The 20,042-nt window shown below is 50.8% G+C and overlaps 1 protein-coding gene across 1 annotated transcript in view; it reads right to left on the bottom strand.

The window, feature by feature from the left end:
* LOC122934015 (probable N-acetyltransferase CML1) overlaps nt 1-3,616 on the bottom strand; it is a 49,270-nt gene extending 45,654 nt beyond the window's left edge. Inside the window, exon 1 of the mRNA XM_044289143.1 lies at nt 3,589-3,616. Coding sequence (XP_044145078.1) covers nt 3,589-3,591 — 3 coding nt within the window. The 5' untranslated portion in view covers nt 3,592-3,616. The remainder of the gene's footprint in view (nt 1-3,588) is intronic.
* Between the last annotated feature and the right edge of the window lie 16,426 nt (nt 3,617-20,042).

The following is a 20,042-nucleotide window of genomic DNA, read 5'->3' as shown; positions in this document are numbered from 1 at the left end:
AGCCAGTGAGTGTCCCCGTATATAGTGACAGCCAGTGAGTGCCCCCATATATAGTGACAGCCAATGAGTGCCCCCGTATCAAGTGACAGCCAGTGAGTGCCCCCGTCACAAGTGACAGCCAGTGAGTCTCCCCGTATATAGTGACAGCCAGTGAGTGCCCCAGTATATAGTGACAGCCACTGAGCCTCCCCGTATATAGTGACAGCCAGTGGGTGCCCCCGTATATAGTGACAGCCAGTGAGTGCCCCCGTATATAGTGACAGCCAGTGAGTGCCCCCGTATATAGTGACAGCCAGTGAGTCTCCCCGTATATAGTGACAGCCAGTGAGTGCCCCAGTATATAGTGACAGCCAGTGAGCCTCCCCGTATATAGTGACAGCCAGTGAGTGCCCCCGTATATAGTGACAGCCAGTGAGCCTCCCCGTATATAGTGACAGCCAGTGAGTGCCCCCGTATATAGTGACAGCCAGTGAGTCTCCCCGTATATAGTGACAGCCAGTGAGTGCCCCAGTATATAGTGACAGCCAGTGAGTGCCCCAGTATATAGTGACAGCCAGTGAGTGTATATAGTGACAGCCAGTGAGTGTATATAGGGACAGCCAGTGAGTGCTCCCGTATATAGTGACAGCCAGTGAGTGTATATAGTGACAGCCAGTGAGTGTATATAGGGACAGCCAGTGAGTGCTCCCGTATATAGTGACAGCCAGTGAGTGTCCCCGTATATAGTGACAGCCAGTGAGTGCCCCTGTATATAGTGACAGCCAGTGAGTGCCCCCGTATATAGTGACAGCCAGTGAGTGCCCCCATATATAGTGACAGCCAGTGAGTGCCCCGTATATATTGACAGCCAGTGAGTGCCCCCGTATATAGTGACAGCCAGTTAGTGTCCCCGTATATAGTGACAGCCAGTGAGTGCCCCCATATATAGTGACAGCCAATGAGTGCCCCCGTATCAAGTGACAGCCAGTGAGTGCCCCCGTATCAAGTGACAGCCAGTGAGTCTCCCCGTATATAGTGACAGCCAGTGAGTGCCCCAGTATATAGTGACAGCCACTGAGCCTCCCCGTATATAGTGACAGCCAGTGGGTGCCCCCGTATATAGTGACAGCCAGTGAGTGCCCCCGTATATAGTGACAGCCAGTGAGTGCCCCCGTATATAGTGACAGCCAGTGAGTGCCCCTGTATATAGTGACAGCCAGTGAGTCTCCCCGTATATAGTGACAGCCAGTGAGTCTCCCCGTATATAGTGACAGCCAGTGAGTGCCCCAGTATATAGTGACAGCCAGTGAGCCTCCCCGTATATAGTGACAGCCAGTGAGTGCCCCCGTATATAGTGACAGCCAGTGAGTCTCCCCGTATATAGTGACAGCCAGTGAGTGCCCCCGTATATAGTGACAGCCAGTGAGTGCCCCCGTATATAGTGACAGCCAGTGAGTCTCCCCGTATATAGTGACAGCTAGTGAGTGCTACAGTATATAGTGACAGCCAGTGAGTGCCCCAGTAGTTAGTGACAGCCAGTGAGCCTCCCCGTATATAGTGACAGCCAGTGAGTGCCCCCGTATATAGTGACAGCCAGTGAGTGCCCCCGTATATAGTGACAGCCAGTGAGTGTCCCCGTATATAGTGACAGCCAGTGAGTGCCCCCGTATATAGTGACAGCCAGTGAGTGTCCCCGTATATAGTGACAGCCAGTGAGTGCCCCCGTATATAGTGACAGCCAGTGAGTGTCCCCGTATATAGTGACAGCCAGTGAGTGCCCCAGTATATAGTGACAGCCAGTGAGCCTCCCCGTATATAGTGACAGCCAGTGAGTGCCCCCGTATATAGTGACAGCCAGTGAGTGTCCCCGTATATAGTGACAGCCAGTGAGTGCCCCCGTATATAGTGACAGCCAGTGAGTATCCCCGTATATAGTGACAGCCAGTGAGTTTCCCCGTATATAGTGACAGCCAGTTAGTGCCCCCGTATATAGTGACAGCCAGTGAGTGCCCCCGTATATAGTGACAGCCAGTAAGTGCCCCCGTATATAGTGACAGCCAGTGATTGACCCCATATATAGTGAGAGAGTGTCACCATTTAGACAGTGCAGTGAAGACTGGAGTCCTATGTACAAACCTGATCTGCAATGTCCAACGCATTTCACAAACCGCTCCACCAGAAACACAAGAACCTCCACCATACAGTGTACAGGCCCGGGCCCCTCTGGATAATAACCTCAGGTCCCCGACCTAGACTTGGGCCCCTCTGTATAATAACCTCAGGTTCCCGCCCTAGACTCGGGCCCCTCTGTATAATAACCTCAGGTCCCCGCCCAAGACTCGGGCACCTCTGTATAATAATCTCCGGTCCCCACCCTAGACCCGGGCCCCTCTGTATAATAACCTCAGGTCCCCACCCTAGACCCGGGCCCCTCTGTATAATAATCTCTGGTCCCCACTCTAGCCCCGGGCCCCTCTGTATAATAATCTCTGGTCCCCACCCTAGACCCGGGCCCCTCTGTATAATAATCTCTGGTCCCCACCCTAGACCCGGGCCCCTCTGTATAATAATCTCCGGTCCCCACCCTAGACCCGGGCCCCTCTGTATAATAATCTCCGGTCCCCACCCTAGACCCGGGCCCCTCTGTATAATAATCTCCGGTCCCCACCCTAGACCCGGGCCCCTCTGTATAATAATCTCTGGTCCCCACTCTAGCCCCGGGCCCCTCTGTATAATAATCTCCGGTCTCCACACTAGACCCGGGCCCCTATGTATAATAATCTCTGGTCCCCACCCTAGACCCGGGCCCCTCTGTATAATAATCTCTGGTCCCCACCCTAGACCTGGGCCCCTCTGTATAATAATCTCTGGTCCCCACCCTAGACCCGGGCCCCTCTGTATAATAATCTCCGGTCCCCACCCTAGACCCGGGCCCCTCTGTATAATAATCTCCGGTCCCCACCCTAGACCCGGGCCCTCTGTATAATAATCTCCGGTCTCCACACTAGTAACGGGACCCTCTGTATAATAATCTCCGGTCCCCACCCTAGACCCGGGCCCCTCTGTATAATAATCTCCGGTCCCCACCCTAGACCCGGGCCCCTCTGTATAATAATCTCTGGTCCCCACTCTAGCCCCGGGCCCCTCTGTATAATAATCTCCGGTCTCCACACTAGACCCGGGCCCCTATGTATAATAATCTCTGGTCCCCACCCTAGACCCGGGCCCCTCTGTATAATAATCTCTGGTCCCCACCCTAGACCTGGGCCCCTCTGTATAATAATCTCTGGTCCCCACCCTAGACCCGGGCCCCTCTGTATAATAATCTCCGGTCCCCACCCTAGACCCGGGCCCCTCTGTATAATAATCTCCGGTCCCCACCCTAGACCCGGGCCCTCTGTATAATAATCTCCGGTCTCCACACTAGTAACGGGACCCTCTGTATAATAATCTCCGGTCTCCACACTAGACCCGGGCCCCTCTGTATAATAATCTCTCTCTCTCTCTATTCTTATGGCTCTATGTTGTACCATTTCTCTGCACCGCACTGTATGCACTCTACATACCGCATTATATCAACCTGGAATACAAGTAAAAATACCATCCTACCATATCAGTGCCCGGGCCCCGCAGGATATCTGTGAGCATCTGCCGCCTTCCGCACTCTGGACTAAGTTCATGTTATATAATAAAAGATTATAATATTGTAGATAGCAAATTATTAACCATCCAGACCCTGGAATCTGGAGAACAGGCTCATCATAAACAGTGCAGAATAGTGAGTGCAGCTCTGGAGTATAATACAGGATGTAACTCAGGATCAGTACAGGAAAAGTAATGTATGTACACAGTGACTGCACCAGCAGAATAGTGAGTGCAGCTCTGGAGTATAATACAGGATGTAACTGAGGATCAGTACAGGATAAGTAATGTATGTACACGGTGACTGCACCAGCAGAATAGTGAGTGCAGCTCTGGAGTATAATACAGGATGTAACTCAGGATCAGTACAGGATGAGTAATGTAATGTATGTACACAGTGACTGCACCAGCAGAATAGTGAGTGCAGCTCTGGAATATAATACAGGATGTAACTCAGGATCAGTACAGGATAAGTAATGTATGTACGCAGTGACTGCACCAGCAGAATAGTGAGTGCAGCTCTGGAGTATAATACAGGATGTAACTCAGGATCAGTACAGGATAAGTAATGTATGTACACAGTGACTGCACCAGCAGAATAGTGAGTGCAGCTCTGGAGTATAATACAGGATGTAACTCAGGATCAGTGCAGGATAAGTAATGTATGTACACAGTGACTGCACCAGCAGAATAGTGAGTGCAGCTCTGGAGTATAATACAGGATGTAACTCAGGATCAGTACAGGATAAGTAATGTATGTACACAGTGACTGCACCAGCAGAACAGTGAGTGCAGCTCTGGAGTATAATACAGGATGTAACTCAGGATCAGTACAGGATAAGTAATGTATGCACACAGTGACTGCACCAGCAGAATAGTGAGTGCAGCTCTGGAGTATAATACAGGATGTAACTCAGGATCAGTACAGGATAAGTAATGTATGCACACAGTGACTGCACCAGCAGAATAGTGAGTGCAGCTCTGGAGTATAATACAGGATGTAACTCAGGATCAGTACAGGATAAGTAATGTATGTACACAGTGACTGCACCAGCAGTATAGTGAGTGCAGCTCTGGAGTATAATACAGGATGTAACTCAGGATCAGTACAGGATAAGTAATGTATGTACACAGTGACTGCACCAGCAGAATAGTGAGTGCAGCTCTGGGGTATAATACAGGATGTAACTCAGGATCAGTACAGGATAAGTAATGTATGTACACAGTGACTGCACCAGCAGAATAGTGAGTGCAGCTCTGGAGCATAATACAGGATGTAACTCAGGTTCAGTACAGGATAAGTAATGTATGTACACGGTGACTGCACCAGCAGAATAGTGAGTGCAGCTCTGGAGTATAATACAGGATGTAACTCAGGATCAGTACAGGATAAGTAATGTATGTACACAGTGACTACACCAGCAGAATAGTGAGTGCAGCTCTGGAGTATAATACAGGATGTAACTCAGGATCAGTACAGGATAAGTAATGTATGTACACAGTGACTGCACCAGCAGAATAGTGAGTGCAGCTCTGGAGTATAATACAGGATGTAACTCAGGATCAGTACAGGATAAGTAATGTATGCACACAGTGACTGCACCAGCAGAATAGTGAGTGCAGCTCTGGAGTATAATACAGGATGTAACTCAGGATCAGTACAGGATAAGTAATGTATGTACACAGTGACTGCACCAGCAGAATAGTGAGTGCAGCTCTGGAGTATAATACAGGATGTAACTCAGGATCAGTACAGGATAAGTAATGTATGTACACAGTGACTGCACCAGCAGTATAGTGAGTGCAGCTCTGGAGTATAATACAGGATGTAACTCAGGATCAGTACAGGATAAGTAATGTATGTACACAGTGACTGCACCAGCAGAATAGTGAGTGCAGCTCTGGAGTATAATACAGGATGTAACTCAGGATCAGTGCAGGATAAGTAATGTATGTACACAGTGACTGCACCAGCAGAATAGTGAGTGCAGCTCTGGAGTATAACACAGGATGTAACTCAGGATCAGTACAGGATAAGTAATGTATGTACACAGTGACTGCACCAGCAGAATAGTGAGTGCAGCTCTGGAGTATAATACAGGATGTAACTCAGGACCAGTACAGGATAAGTAATGTATGTACACAGCGACTGCACCAGCAGAATAGTGAGTGCAGCTCTGGAGTATAATACAGGATGTAACTCAGGATCAGTACAGGATAAGTGAGTGACCAGAGTGCAGGCACAAGAACATCAGAAAACCTGGTTTCCCTGCACTTATCTTTGTGGGTTAACGTCTAACAAGCAGAGGCACCACTACTTAACGGTTACACATCTGTAAGACCATGGTGGTAGGATCTTCTCTCTCCGAGTCCCTCCCTGTTCACATGAGGAGTGTGTCCGGGCTCTCTCTGTCTTTCTCTAAACCATTAGAGCTGCAGTTTTGTCTTAGGGCCATCTCCCTTCTGCTGCAGAGTCTCATCACCCTCAGTGTCCCGCTGGCGGACAGCGGTCTCTCCGAACCCTACACCTACAACCTCTCTGTGGACAGATGGAGTCCTGACACCGGTTATCTCCAGCAGCCGTTCTCAGGCCTCCGAACGAATGTTTTCTGCATGGTGGCCCAGAGCCATGTCCATAAGGTCCAGAGTACCCCAGCTTCAGGATGGGATTGGTGTTGATATTGGCTCATGATATTTGAGAGTGTCAGGGAAAAAACTAACATCTCACTATCATCAAATGAGCCCCAAACTGATGGATCATCCATGGTGGTGCTACCCGCTTGGGTTAAACCTTATCACATCTCCACAACCCAAAAACTACACTTAATGAAGAATTACGGAGCGATAGACTCCAAGGACGAAAGATGAAATATTTATTTATGTAATACCGTTATTCCTGAGATAAGTCTGTGGTGAGAAACCATCGAGGCTGAAGTCAATCAGATTCCTACTCCAGGTTTGGACCACCATTATGCTGGGATGTCATACTTATAGGCCAGGACCCTGAAGTGCGTGTGCCTGAACCCGAGCTTCTCGTACATTATGGTGGCGTTCCTCTGTGGTAACGTGGTGTTCAGGACCACGGCCTCTCTTCCGGGCAAAGTCAATGAGCGTCCTGCATAGCACTTTGCCGTTCCCTTTGCCTCGGTGTATCCAGCCTGGCAGAACATTCCTCAGACGACCATTGATAACCTCACTGATCACATGCCAAGGTAAGTAGGGGGGAGTTCACATCACTGTAAATTTTCCGTTCTTCTTATCCGTCAGAAGAACAAAGAAGAAAAAAAAAACAGATACAGTGCTGGTTTTTTTTTTTACAGTTTTTTTTATGTTCTTCTCACGGATCAGAAGAACGGAAAATGAAGCGGTGACGTGAACGCGGCCTTAGTGCGTGGATTTCTACATGTGGCGCTCACACTCCATTCTGAATAAATCAAGATGTTTTGAATATTTTGTTTCCATTTTCTATCATTTGCATATGATTAACCTGTCAGTTGATTTACGTAATCACACGCCTTTTCCCTCTTGGTGTTGCAGTTTTTATGTTGAGGAGACACATTGTAACAAGCTGCCTAGTGGTTGTCACACTGTACATACCGCAGCGGCAGCATGAAGTGGGGGCAAAAACGGCAGACTGGTGCGGATCTGACCCCTCCCAGCCAAATGTCCAGCCCCATGATGGCGTGCCACCGTTCACGTCTGTTTGCGATTGTCGCCTTCTCGATTATCGACAATCAGAAGTGAATATGAACCGCACACAGGTGCTGCGCAGCGTGAAGTCATCCAGGTCTCTCCCCATACTACAGGATGCCCCCTGCTGCACTTTCTGCTCCAGAGGACGACCCTGCAGCTGTCACTCGATAAGAGGCCTCCCCGGGGGCCCCTGTCCCATACCCTACAAGTAGTACATACCCTGGGAGTAGTCATCGTGCGGGGCTCAGCTTCCTCTCTGTGCATTCAGTGTATGGCAGGGGGCACAGTTCAGGCAGCGGATTATAAAGCTCCATCATTAACCCCAGAGTGGATGGAGTCCTCACTATATGTACACAACGTGTTACAATGATTAACCCCTCTGTGACAGTATATGACCTCCATCTTACTCTACTGGCGTCATGTATCTACAGACATTCGTGGGGGGGGGGGGGGGGGCTGTAAACCTTTGGGTGTGTTACTGGGGGCCTCAACAAATATTGGACAGAGGGTCCAGGGAGCCTTGGAGGAGGAGGCCTGGGCTCTTCTATAAGGTGGTGGACCGGTCAGCAGAGAGCAGGTTGGGGGCTGGTAATTTTTCATGCCCCTTGCCAGGCCAGGGGGAATTATAAAAGCAGAGAGGAGGTTGGGGTTGTTGTAGTGTACAGGGAGCTTTGGGTGGACCTTATGCCACAAGAAGAGAGTAGAGACGGGGGATCTTCTACCGTCCACCCTTGGCCGAGGGAAGCCGTCCATCAAAGTACCCAGGACGATTGAATTGATGGGGTCGGAGTACCGGGGAGGGCCCCGGATTTATTCGTTGTCTTTGTGGGGTGGTGCTCAGGACGGTTCCGTGGAGTCATCTCTCTGTGATACAAAAAATGAACAGAACTTGTGGGTAACCTCAAAAGAGACTTACAACATTAAAAATACCCAAAAGGAGGCGAAAAGGTCGCTCGCCACAGTAAAAGACACTTACTACAAATCACTCAATGGTGAAAAAGTTCAAAATAACTATATGTAGTGCCAACATACCTGAACGGGAGGAATGGAGGGGGAGGGGGACTGGGCCTCCTATTGATCCCTCCCTATATGTCCACACCTCCTAAGTTGTCCCTACGCTGCGCCATGTGACTGCCCAGTATCGTCAGAGAAGGGAGCAAGCGAGGGATCTATGTTGGCACTACATATAGCAATTTTGAACTATTTCACAAGTGTCTTGTACTGGGGCAAGCGACCTTTTCGCCTACTTTTGGGTATTTTTAATGTTGTATTAAAAGTTAAAGAGGACCTTTCACTACTGTACAAACTAAAAACTAACTAGATCAATGGGCAGAGCGGCGCCCAGGGGTCCCCCTGCACTTACTAGTATCCCTGGGCGCCGCTCCGTTCGCCCGGTATAGGCTCCGGTGTCTGCGCTCCCTCTGACTGATAGCCTGGCTATGAGCTGTGCGCTGCGATTGGCCAGCGCTGCAGCAAGGGACACGCCTCCTACAAAAAATCAGTCAGAGGGAGCGCAGACACCGGAGCCTATACCGGGCGAACGGAGCGGCGCCCAGACTTACTAGTAAGTGCAGGGGGACCCCTGGGCGCCGCTCTGCCCACTGATCTAGTTAGTTTTTAGTTTGTACAGTAGTGAAAGGTCCTCTTTAAGTCTTATTTGAGGTTACCCACCAGTTCTGTTCATTTTTTGTATTTACAATTGGGTACCTATTTTTTTTGCGTTATCATTAGTGACTATTATTCTCCTGTGGTTAATTTAATATAGCTCCCTGTGATACAATAAAGTCCTCTGGATCCAGGTCCCAGTGACACCCTCCATGACCTACGCCCTCGATTACAGCAGCCATTGCTTCCATGTACAGCAGGGTGACAACCATAATGTGTCTGCAGCCACCTACAGGAGCCAGATGATGGGGCTGCCAAAGCAAACATGGAAGTACACACTGAATACCTCTTCCCACCCCGCTCCATAACAGTGCATCATGGGAAGGACATACTGCCCACCAACAGTCGTACTGCAGGTTCAGTGTCATCCTGAGAGCGCCCCGTACACAGTGTCATCCCGAGAGCGCCCCGTACACAGTGTCATCCCGAGAGCGCCCCCATACAGTGTCATCCCGAGAGCGCCCCGTACACAGTGTCATCCCGAGAGCGCCCCGTACACAGTGTCATCCCGAGAGCGCCCCGTACACAGTGTCATCCCGAGAGCGCCCCGTACACAGTGTCATCCCGAGAGCGCCCCGTACACAGTGTCATCCCGAGAGCGCCCCGTACACAGTGTCATCCCGAGAGCGCCCCGTACACAGTGTCATCCCGAGAGCGCCCCGTACACAGTGTCATCCCGAGAGCGCCCCGTACACAGTGTCATCCCGGGGGCGCCCCGTACACAGTGTCATCCTGAGAGCGCCCCGTACACAGTGTCACCCCGAGAGCGCCCCATACACAATATCACCCCGAGAGCGCCCCGTACACAGTGTCACCCCGAGAGCGCCCCATACACAGTGTCACCCCGAGAGCGCCCCATACAGTGTCACCCCGAGAGCGCCCCATACACAGTGTCACCCCGAGAGCGCCCCATACACAGTGTCACCCCGAGAGCGTCCCATATACAGTGTCATCCTGAGTGTGTCCCCCATAGTGTCATCCCGAGAGTGCCCCATACACAGTGTCATGCCCAGTGTGCCCCATACAGTGTCATCCTGAGTGTGTATCCCATAGTGTCATCTTGAGTGCGCCCCCCATACAGTATCCTCCTGAGAGTGCCCCATATACAGTGTCATCCAGAGAGTGCACCATACACAGTATCATCCTGAAAGTGCCCCATATACAGTGTCATCCAGAGAGCCTGGTGGAGCAATCAGCAGCTTCATGGCCATGATGAGGGGGCTGCAGGGGAGGGGGGGGGGGTAATGGAGCTTCACACATTGATAAAGTTCGTCAGACAATAGGAACCCCCCCATAGACTGTCATAGAGAGTGCTGCGTACATGCTGAAAATGACCCGATTTTTCCTACCCCCACACGCTGGGTACTTAAAGTAGTGACCAATGTTCTCCCACTGATGGGACCCCAAGCTATCATATCTACTGCGTGCCTCCATGCCAGCTGTAGAGAGCAGTGGGTTTCTTTGTAGGAGTCATACTGGATGTGGGGTGGGTGCCAAATCGAGCCTAGGACCAGTCACCTGAAGCTTCAGAGCCCTGATAAGAGAGGTAAGATATGATAAGCACTGGTCTTACAACCAGTCACCCACCACAGAGGCCCATCTGTATCTGCTGCCTGAGCCACCCTGAATGGCCATAGGGTAAACTGCAACCGGACAAAATGAATCCACCTGGAGTGTAAACAACCAGAAAAAGACTCTGATAAAGCAGGGAATGTCAGAAAAATTTTGCTCTGAAACCTACACAACAGTGAGTGTACCAGCAGAATAGTGAGTGCAGCTCTGGAGTATAATACAGGATGTAACTCAGGGTCAGTACAGGATAAGTAATGTATGTACACAGTGACTCCACCAGCAGAATAGTGAGTGCAGCTCTGGAGTATAATACAGGATGTAACTGAGGATCAGTACAGGATAAGTAATGTATGTACACAGTGACTGCACCAGCAGAATAGTGAGTGCAGCTCTGTGGTATAATACAGGATGTAACTCAGGATCAGTACAGGATCAGTAATGTATGTACACAGTGGCTGCACCAGCAGAATAGTGAGTGCAGCTCTGGAGTATAATACAGGATGTAACTCAGGATCAGTACAGGATAAGTAATGTATGTACACAGTGACTCCACCAGCAGAATAGTGAGTGCAGCTCTGGAGTATAATACAGGATGTAACTCAGGATCAGTACAGGATAAGTAATGTATGTACACAGTGACTGCACCAGCAGAATAGTGAGTGCAGCTCTGGAGTATAATACAGGCTGTAACTCAGGATCAGTACAGGATAAGTAATGTATGTACACAGTGACTGCACCAGCAGAATAGTGAGTGCAGCTCTGGAGTATAATACAGGATGTAACTCAGGATCAGTACAGGATAAGTAATGTATGTACACAGTGACTGCACCAGCAGAATAGTGAGTGCAGCTCTGGAGTATAATACAGGATGTAACTCAGGATCAGTACAGGATAAGTAATGTATGTACACAGTGACTGCACCAGCAGAATAGTGAGTGCAGCTCTGGAGTATAATACAGGATGTAAGGGTACTTTCACACTTGCGTTTTTCTTTTCCGGCATAGAGTTCCGTCACAGGGGCTCTATACCGGAAAATAACTGATTAGGCATATCCCCATGCATTCTGAATGGAGAGTAATCCGTTCAGTTTGCATCAGGATGTCTTCAGTTCAGTCGTTTTGACTGATCAGGCAAAAGAGAAAACCGTAGCATGCTACGGTTTTATCTCCGGCAAAAAAAAAGGGAGGACTTGCCTGAATGCCGGATCCGGCATTTTTTTCCATAGGAATGTATTAGTGCCGGATCCGTCATTCCGGTCTGCGCATGCGCAGACCTTTAAAAATGAAAAAAAAAAAAAAAACTGATCCGTTTTGCCTGATCACACCGGAAAAACGGATCCGGTATTGCAATGCATTTTTCTGACTGATCAGGATCCTGACCAGTCAGAAAAATGCCTGATCAGTCAGAAAAAATGACATCCGTTTGCATACAGTTTGCCTGATCAGGCAGTCAGTTCAGGCAACGGAACTGCCTGCCGGAATCAAGCAACGCAAGTGTGAAAGTACCCTAACACAGGGTCAGTACAGGATAAGTAATGTATGTACACAGTGACTGCACCAGTGGAATAGTGAGTGCAGCTCTGGAGTATAATACAGGATGTAACTCAGGATCAGTACAGGATAAGTAATGTATGTACACAGTGACTGCACCAGCAGAATAGTGAGTGCAGCTCTGGAGTATAATGCAGGATGTAACTCAGGATCAGTACAGGATAAGTAATGTATGTACACAGTGACTCCACCAGCAGAACAGTGAGTGCAGCTCTGGAGTATAATACAGGATGTAACTCAGGATCAGTACAGGATAAGTAATGTATGTACACAGTGACTGCACCAGCAGAATAGTGAGTGCAGCTCTGGTGTATAATACAGGATGTAACTCAGGATCAGTACAGGATAAGTAATGTATGTACACAGTGACTGCACCAGCAGAATAGTGAGTGCAGCTCTGGAGTATAATGCAGGATGTAACTCAGGATCAGTACAGGATAAGTAATGCATGTACACAGTGACTGCACCAGCAGAATAGTGAGTGCAGCTCTGGAGTATAATGCAGGATGTAACTCAGGGTCAGTACAGGATAAGTAATGTATGTACACAGTGACTGCACCAGCAGAATAGTGAGTGCAGCTCTGGAGTATAATACAGGATGTAACTCAGGATCAGTACAGGATAAGTAATGTATGTACACAGTGACTGCACCAGCAGAATAGTGAGTGCAGCTCTGGGGTACAATACAGGGTGTAACTCAGGATCAGTACAGGATAAGTAATGTATGTACACAGTGACTGCACCAGCAGAATAGTGAGTGCAGCTCTGGAGTATAATACAGGATGTAACTCAGGATCAGTACAGGATAAGTAATGTATGTACACAGTGACTGCACCAGCAGAATAGTGAGTGCAGCTCTGGAGTATAATACAGGATGTAACTCAGGATCAGTACAGGATAAGTAATGTATGTACACAGTGACTGCACCAGCAGAATAGTGAGTGCAGCTCTGGAGTATAATACAGGATGTAACGCAGGATCAGTACAGGATAAGTAATGTATGTACACAGTGACTGCACCAGCAGAATAGTGAGTGCAGCTCTGGAGTATAATACAGGATGTAACTCAGGATCAGTACAGGATAAGTAATGTATGTACACAGTGACTGTACCAGCAGAATAGTGAGTGCAGCTCTGGAGTATAATACAGGATGTAACTCAGGATCAGTACAGGATAAGTAATGTATGTACACAGTGACTGCACCAGCAGAATAGTGAGTGCAGCTCTGGAGTATAATACAGGATGTAACTCAGGATCAGTACAGGATAAGTAATGTAAGTACACAGTGACTGCACCAGCAGAATAGTGAGTGCAGCTCTGGAGGATAATACAGGATGTAACTCAGGATCAGTACAGGGTAAGTAATGTATGTACACAGTGACTGCACCAGCAGAATAGTGAGTGCAGCTCTGGGGTATAATACAGGATGTAACTCGGGATCAGTACAGGATAAGTAATGTATGTACACAGTGACTGCACCAGTCTGCTCCTGAGCGTTTGGAGGAAAATCTATCCACCTGAGGCCGGCTCTCTCCTCCCCAGGGGGAGAGTGGGTTCTCAGGCATGAGCGAGGGAAGCAAGCCCCAGGCTCCTGTTCCCAGCGGCAGGCCTTCAGGGGACAGGAGAAGCCAGCGTTTGGCCTGCATGGAGGACTCAGGGGTAAGAAGATCTGGCAGGAGTCGCAGTAATGTGGCTTCTGTCTCCCCTGAGTCTGAGGGTAGTAGGAAGAGCCGCAAGGCTGGATCCGCTAAGGAGGACCCGAATGCCAGCATGGGTGAGAGTGGCCCTTCCGGGGCCCAGCAAAAGCCGAGTGTTCACGGAGGTAAAGCAGATCTTGAGGAGGAAGGCTGGGGCGTACTGAGGGCCCGGGAGTCCATTTCCACCTACGGATCCCGGGTCATGAGCCACCTCCGTGAGTACGAAGACGCGACTAAGACCCTGAGGAGGCTCCGGGAGGAGCTGCGCGGCTTGAGGTCTTGTGTTGGAGTGGCCCCAAAGAGGAAGAAGCAGGGGCTGGAGAGCCAAATAAAGCAGCTACAAGCTGACATTGGCGAGATTGAGCAAAGGCGGACTGTACTCCGAGATAAAAGCGGCCCGTTTAAGGAAAAACTCCTAAACGAGGAACGTTTTTCGGAAGATGGCGGAGGAGAAGGGGCAGATGGGGCAGCAGCCTGACAGCCAGGTGGAGAAGGAACCAGTCGTGCAGGAGGAGGATGATGATGATGACCAGCAAGATCCACCTGGCAGCCTGCAGGAGCAGATTCCGTACAGTGGGCCCCCTGCACGCCAAATAGCAAGGTCACCCAGCTGCGGCTCGGGGGATGAGTATGAGACCTGCGGCCCGGGGGGGGCCCTAGTGGAGGAGATCCAGCTCCTGGAGTCCCCAGTGCGTTTCCAGGACTTATGCTTTGGTGATGAGTTGCCACCGGAGACGCCTGGGGAAGGAAAGAAAAAGGCTAAGAAGACCAAGCTCCAGGAGCAGGTAAGATATGTATACACCCCCCTCCCTGGGACCCCCGGGTCGACCGCAGGGCCGGCTCACTGTATTAGCCCCTCTTCTCAGCCCAGCCCGTGTCCTGCAGTGGACTCGGTGCAGGAGAGAGGGGAGAGCGAGGTATCCGATATGGTGGTGAGCTCCGTCTCTGTTTGCAGTAACGGGGATGGAGCTGGTGCGACACCGGCTGAAAAGCCGGACAGGAAGGTTACTGCGGAGGATGAGAGAAAAATCTCTGGCGCTGGAGTTTGCTCCCTGATGGGAGGAGGGGGTGGCTCCACGCCACAGATGGCTGCAGGAGCTCCGATGGCTCCAACCGCTGATGACGCTGTTCCCTCGGGCCAGCAGAGGCATGAAGGAGCTGTCGGAGCTATGACGGTTACGCCTCCCAATGAAGGTCAAGAACTGAGGCCAAAGCCTTTGTTTTGTATTGGCGCTGCTGGTCCAGATGAGCGGCGCCATGAAAGAACAGATCAGCAGCGTTTGGATCAGCGGCGCCCGGTAATGGATCAGCGGCGTCCAAAAGTTGTAAATGGTAGTACTGAGGAAGCGGAGGGCAATGATAAAAGTGGGGTTGGGGCTGTGGTCTGTCTTTTGGGGGCAGCTCCGACCCCAGGGCCCAGTGATGCTGAGGTACCAATAATTACACCAAAACACACCGGTTCAGCCAGTATGAGTGAGGGAGCAGGTGGGGGGCAGAATTTTTTTTTTAATAAAAATATGTCTGGGGGTTTGGATGGTGGAGTGAATGGTGTTAGGAGGGAAGGAAGGGAGGTCGCAGAATCTGTTGTAAGTAAGGCTGGTTTGGGGATGGAAGATATGGAAGTGGGTGGTGGAGGGTCTTTGGTAAGCGGGGAGGGTGTGGAACCTGGTCCGGTTGCCCCCCCGGCTGTGGCAGCCCCTGTGCGCAGTTTTGCTACTGTCACGGCCGGGGTGAGTAGGGGACCCTCCTTGTCCTCTGGCTCTGGGGACGGCGTTTTGCAGCGGCGTCTTCTGGAGGCTCTAAAGAGAGGGGAGAGCACAATCAATGTAGAGGGGAGGGAGGTTGATCTATCCTTTTGGATAGATAGGCATGGCCTCTCAGCCTTCCGAGAGCAAAGGAGCGGGGAGACCACGTGGTCCCTCCCGACAGCTGGGCAGGGTGCTCTCCGTAGGAATGTGGTCCGTCTGAGGTGGAGGGGCAGTGATACATGTCCTTCAAGATCAGAAGTTGTTGAGCTCCTTCTAAAGATGGGCTTCAAGGCGACAGACATCTACGCCTTGATACATCCCTATGGGACCCCTGAGTTCGATGTCAGCTTTGTTCGGCCGGAGGGACTTGAGCTCTTCTGGTCGACCTATGAGATGGCAAAGGACGAGCCCAGCTGGCGAGATTTTGCCGTCCAGGCAGTGTCTCGTCAGAACAATGTGAAGAGGGTGACCGTTCTAACCCGTAACGAGTCACTCTCGTGTATTGACATCATGACGTGGCTCGGCCGATATGGGGAGGTGGTGGAGGTTCCCAAGAAGAACAGGGATGAACATGGCATCTGGTCTGGGGCCTGGACGTTCATGGTAAAACTTAGGCTTTTAGGAAACACAGTTACTCACATACCATCTGCCACCTTCCTTGGAAGGGATCGCATCCAGATTTTCTACCAGGGTCAGCCGAAGCTCTGTCACAGATGCGGCAGCCCCACACACTTCAGTGCTAGCTGCACTGTACAGAAGTGCGCGCTGTGTGGGGAGATTGGCCACCTCGCTGCATCATGTGCAGAGATTAGGTGTCACCTGTGTGGTGACTTAGGTCACCCATTCAGTCGCTGCCCTCATTCCTTTGCCAATGCGGTCAATGCCCCGGCAGGAGGAAGCCGTGAGGCCAATTCTACTGGGGCAGGGGCTGGCAGAAGTGAAGGAACAGAGGGGCCAGGGAAGAAAAGTAAGCAAAAGACGCCTGCCCAACTGAGGCGTCAGGAAAATCGCCGAAGGGAGAGGGAGAAGGGAGAGGGAGATGGGTGAATCCCGGGAACCTCAGGCAACTGGGGAAGCTGGGATGACCCCTGATCTCACCCCTGAGACTGCTGCTACTGCTGAGGCCCAAAGGGACAGTGAGCTGGATGAGGAAATTAGGAGGATCCAGGAAGAGGAAGGTGCCATCTCCTCATTATCCCCCCATGACGGGGGAAGTGGGGGATGGCAAAAGCAGGGTAATAAACGTACAGGGAAAAAGGGAGATTTAAGATCTTCTCCCACAGATGCCAAAGGAAGGTACAACCAACCCCCCTCTGATTAGTCTCTCAAACCGGTTCCAAGCCATTGGTGACACCTCCCCCTCCTCAGGGGAGGGAGCCGGTGGGGAGGTTTCGGGAGTCGCGGTGACACCTGGGCCTGCGGGGGACGCCGAGCCTCCTTCTACTGGGGAAAACATGTCCTCAGGGGTGGGGGCTGGCTTGGAGTCAGAGCACAAGGGCAGAGGTGAAATGGACACATCTGTTTGTTTGAAGAGGGGTAAGCCATCATCTGATGAAAAAGTTGGTGGGGGCAGTGGGAAAAGAAAGCCATCTAATTCAATCACCCATGATGGCGGCACTCACTCCGTTGACGCTGGCGTCCATTAATGTCGCCAGCATTAAGTCAGATACGGCTAGATTTGCGGCCTTTGATTTTTTCAGCCGGGTTGAAGCTGACATTTTGTTTTTGCAGGAGACCAGGCTGCCAGATTTGGCATCTGTATTTAAAGCTAAAAGGGAGTGGCGACGCGGATCCTCCTACTGGTCTCTTGCGGCCGAGCCGTATAGCGGGGTGGCAGTCCTTTTTACTGCACCGGTAGAATGCCGACGGGTTATTGAATTAGAAATGGGGAGGTGCCTGATCCTGGATGTCCTCATGAGGGGACAAGAACTTCGTCTAATTAACATCTATGGTCCCCAGTCCAAGTGGGACCGTAAGTGTCTCTTCATGAGGATCAAGCCCTATCTTTTTACAAGTCGGCAGGTGGTCTTTGGAGGGGACTTCAATACTGTCACGAGGCCCCAGGATAGGGGAGGTTCCAGGGACAAGCTGACTTACGACAGCATTGCGCTTAATAAAATAGCTAGTGAGGCTCGTCTGGTGGATGTCCACATCCGGCACACCCCAGGCCACCCGGGGTTCACCTATCATAGGGCTAGTTGTAGGTCTAGAATAGACAGGTTTTATTTAAAGGAGGAAGCCGTCTCTTCAGCCGTGTCCGCTGTGGAGGTGGAGTTCTCCGACCACTGTATGATTTTGTTTTCTCTGAATGTTGCAGAGACCCCCCCGAATGGGAAGGGGCTACTGGAGGCTCAATTCGTCTCTCTTGGAAGAAGCGGAGATAAGACAGTCCTTTGAGGATTTCGTTCAGAGCCAGGTACCATTGCTGGATCTCTGCGGCAGTAAGTCTGAGTGGTGGGAGATCTTCAAGGAAAGGGTGGGGAGATTCTTCCGCCAGCTCTCGAGCCTCAGGAGTCTGAGTAAGTATCGCCTGTATCAGGGCCTGAGGAGGAAACTCGAACGTCTTGTCTCGACTGGGGGTAGCCGTGAGGAGATCTCCAGAGTGAAGTCTTTGCTTATGAGGTGTCAGTACGATAGGCACGCATCTTTGGTTTTTGAGAGGGATTACGGGAAATACCGCTCGCCCGACCCTTACAAAAACTGCAGGATGTCAGTGAGTAGTAAGATTGTGTCAGGACTGATTGATAGTACGGGTTCTCTGAGAAGGTCCAGATCAGGGATCCTGGAGGTTGTCAGATCCTTTTACTCACATCTCATGGCAAGGAGGGATCTTGATCGTGATAAGATATCGGCTTTCCTGACTGAAACTGTCCCTGAACCAGGGGTAGACCCCTCTCTTGACGGTTTGACGGAAATGATCAGTGAAGAGGAAGTCAGTCTGGTGATTGAGGGGCTTGCTCCCAAAAAATCACCTGGTCCGGATGGCTTAACATCTGAGTTTTACAAGACCTTTAAGGACACCTTAGTTCCCCTCTTGACTGAGGTATTAAATGAGTGTCTCTCCTCGGGTACTCTACCAAAGTCAATGAGGAGGTCGGCCCTGATCATCCTGTCAAAGGGTAAAGATCCTTTCCACATTGAGAATTGGCGTCCCATAGCGCTCCTCGGTGTGGACAGAAAGATTTTGGCAAAGGTGCTATTTAATCGGCTGGTGAAGTTTGCACCCCAGCTCCTTTCTGGGGCCCAGCATTGCTCTGTTCCCGGCCACAGTACTTTTAGTGCTGTGCTCAGTGTCCGGGAGGCCGTGGAGCAGGGCAGGGCAGGTCACTGGAAGGGGTACATGCTGTCCTTGGATCAGGCAAAAGCATTTGATCGTGTTAACCACGAGTACCTCTGGTCTGTCCTTCTGAGATATGGCCTGCCCGGGGGGTTTGTTGATTGGCTTAAGACCTTGTATGCAGGGGCAGAGAGTTTCCCGCTTGTGAATGGTTGGATTGGGCGTCCTTTTGGGGTGGGATCTGGGGTTCGCCAGGGTTGTCCTCTGAGCCCGCTTTTGTACGTGTTCGCGATCGATCCCTTCCTTAGAGGGGTTGATCGTGGGCCGTTGGCGGGCATCGGGATGGACCGGGCGGCTCCGGAGACTACACTGAGGGTGGTGGCGTATGCTGATGACGTAACTATCTTTGTGTCTTCGAGAGGGGAGGCAGAGTGGGTACTGTCTGAGGTAGAGCGCTACTCAGAGTCATCTGGGTCCAAGATCAACCGAGATAAGTGTGAGAGTCTCTGGCTGGGAGGTGGAGATCCTGGTTTTGATCTCCCGGACACCCTTCCAGAGCCCCAGGAATCTACAAAAGTCCTCGGCATTGAATTTGGCCAGGGGGATTACCCCCATCAAAACTGGGATAGCAGGCTTAAGATTGCCGCTCAGAAGGTGGACCAGTGGAAGGGTTGGTCTTTAACCCTCAGGGAAAGGGTGAACATTATCAAAACCTACCTGATCCCTTTGCTGTTATATCTGGGCAGTGTGTGCGTCTTGCCGGAACCTTTCTGGACTCGGGTCTACAGTCTGTTCTTCCAGATGTTATGGGGAAACAGACTGAACCTTGTCAAGAGGGAGGTTACTTACCGTACGAGGAGACTAGGAGGGTTGGGTATGGTCAACCCTGTGGTGTTCCTGGTGAACACCTTTATTAAGATTAATCTCTCGAACCTCTGGCAAGAGAGGGCTCCTCTGTGGGTAGCCTCCTGTCGGGGATGGTTTCGGCCTTTCTTCCAGGAATGGGAGACAGGGGGGCAAGTGAAGGATCTCCGCACACCACATGGGCATCTCCCGGCTTATGCTGCCCTGGTTCTGAAGGTATTACGTCGGTGGGGTCTGGGGATGTGGGAAATCAGGACTCAGTCAAGGAGACTCCTTGACCAGAGGGTTCTGTTGACCCATTTCCAGAAACCTCTGGCCCTCAGGGACTGCCCAGGTCGGGATCTGAGGGTTGGGT

Source organism: Bufo gargarizans, chromosome 1, assembly GCF_014858855.1.
Source record: "Bufo gargarizans isolate SCDJY-AF-19 chromosome 1, ASM1485885v1, whole genome shotgun sequence".
Classification (NCBI taxonomy): domain Eukaryota; kingdom Metazoa; phylum Chordata; class Amphibia; order Anura; family Bufonidae; genus Bufo; species Bufo gargarizans.
Note: the sequence above shows the minus strand (reverse complement) of the source record. Positions and strands in the feature narration are given on the sequence as shown.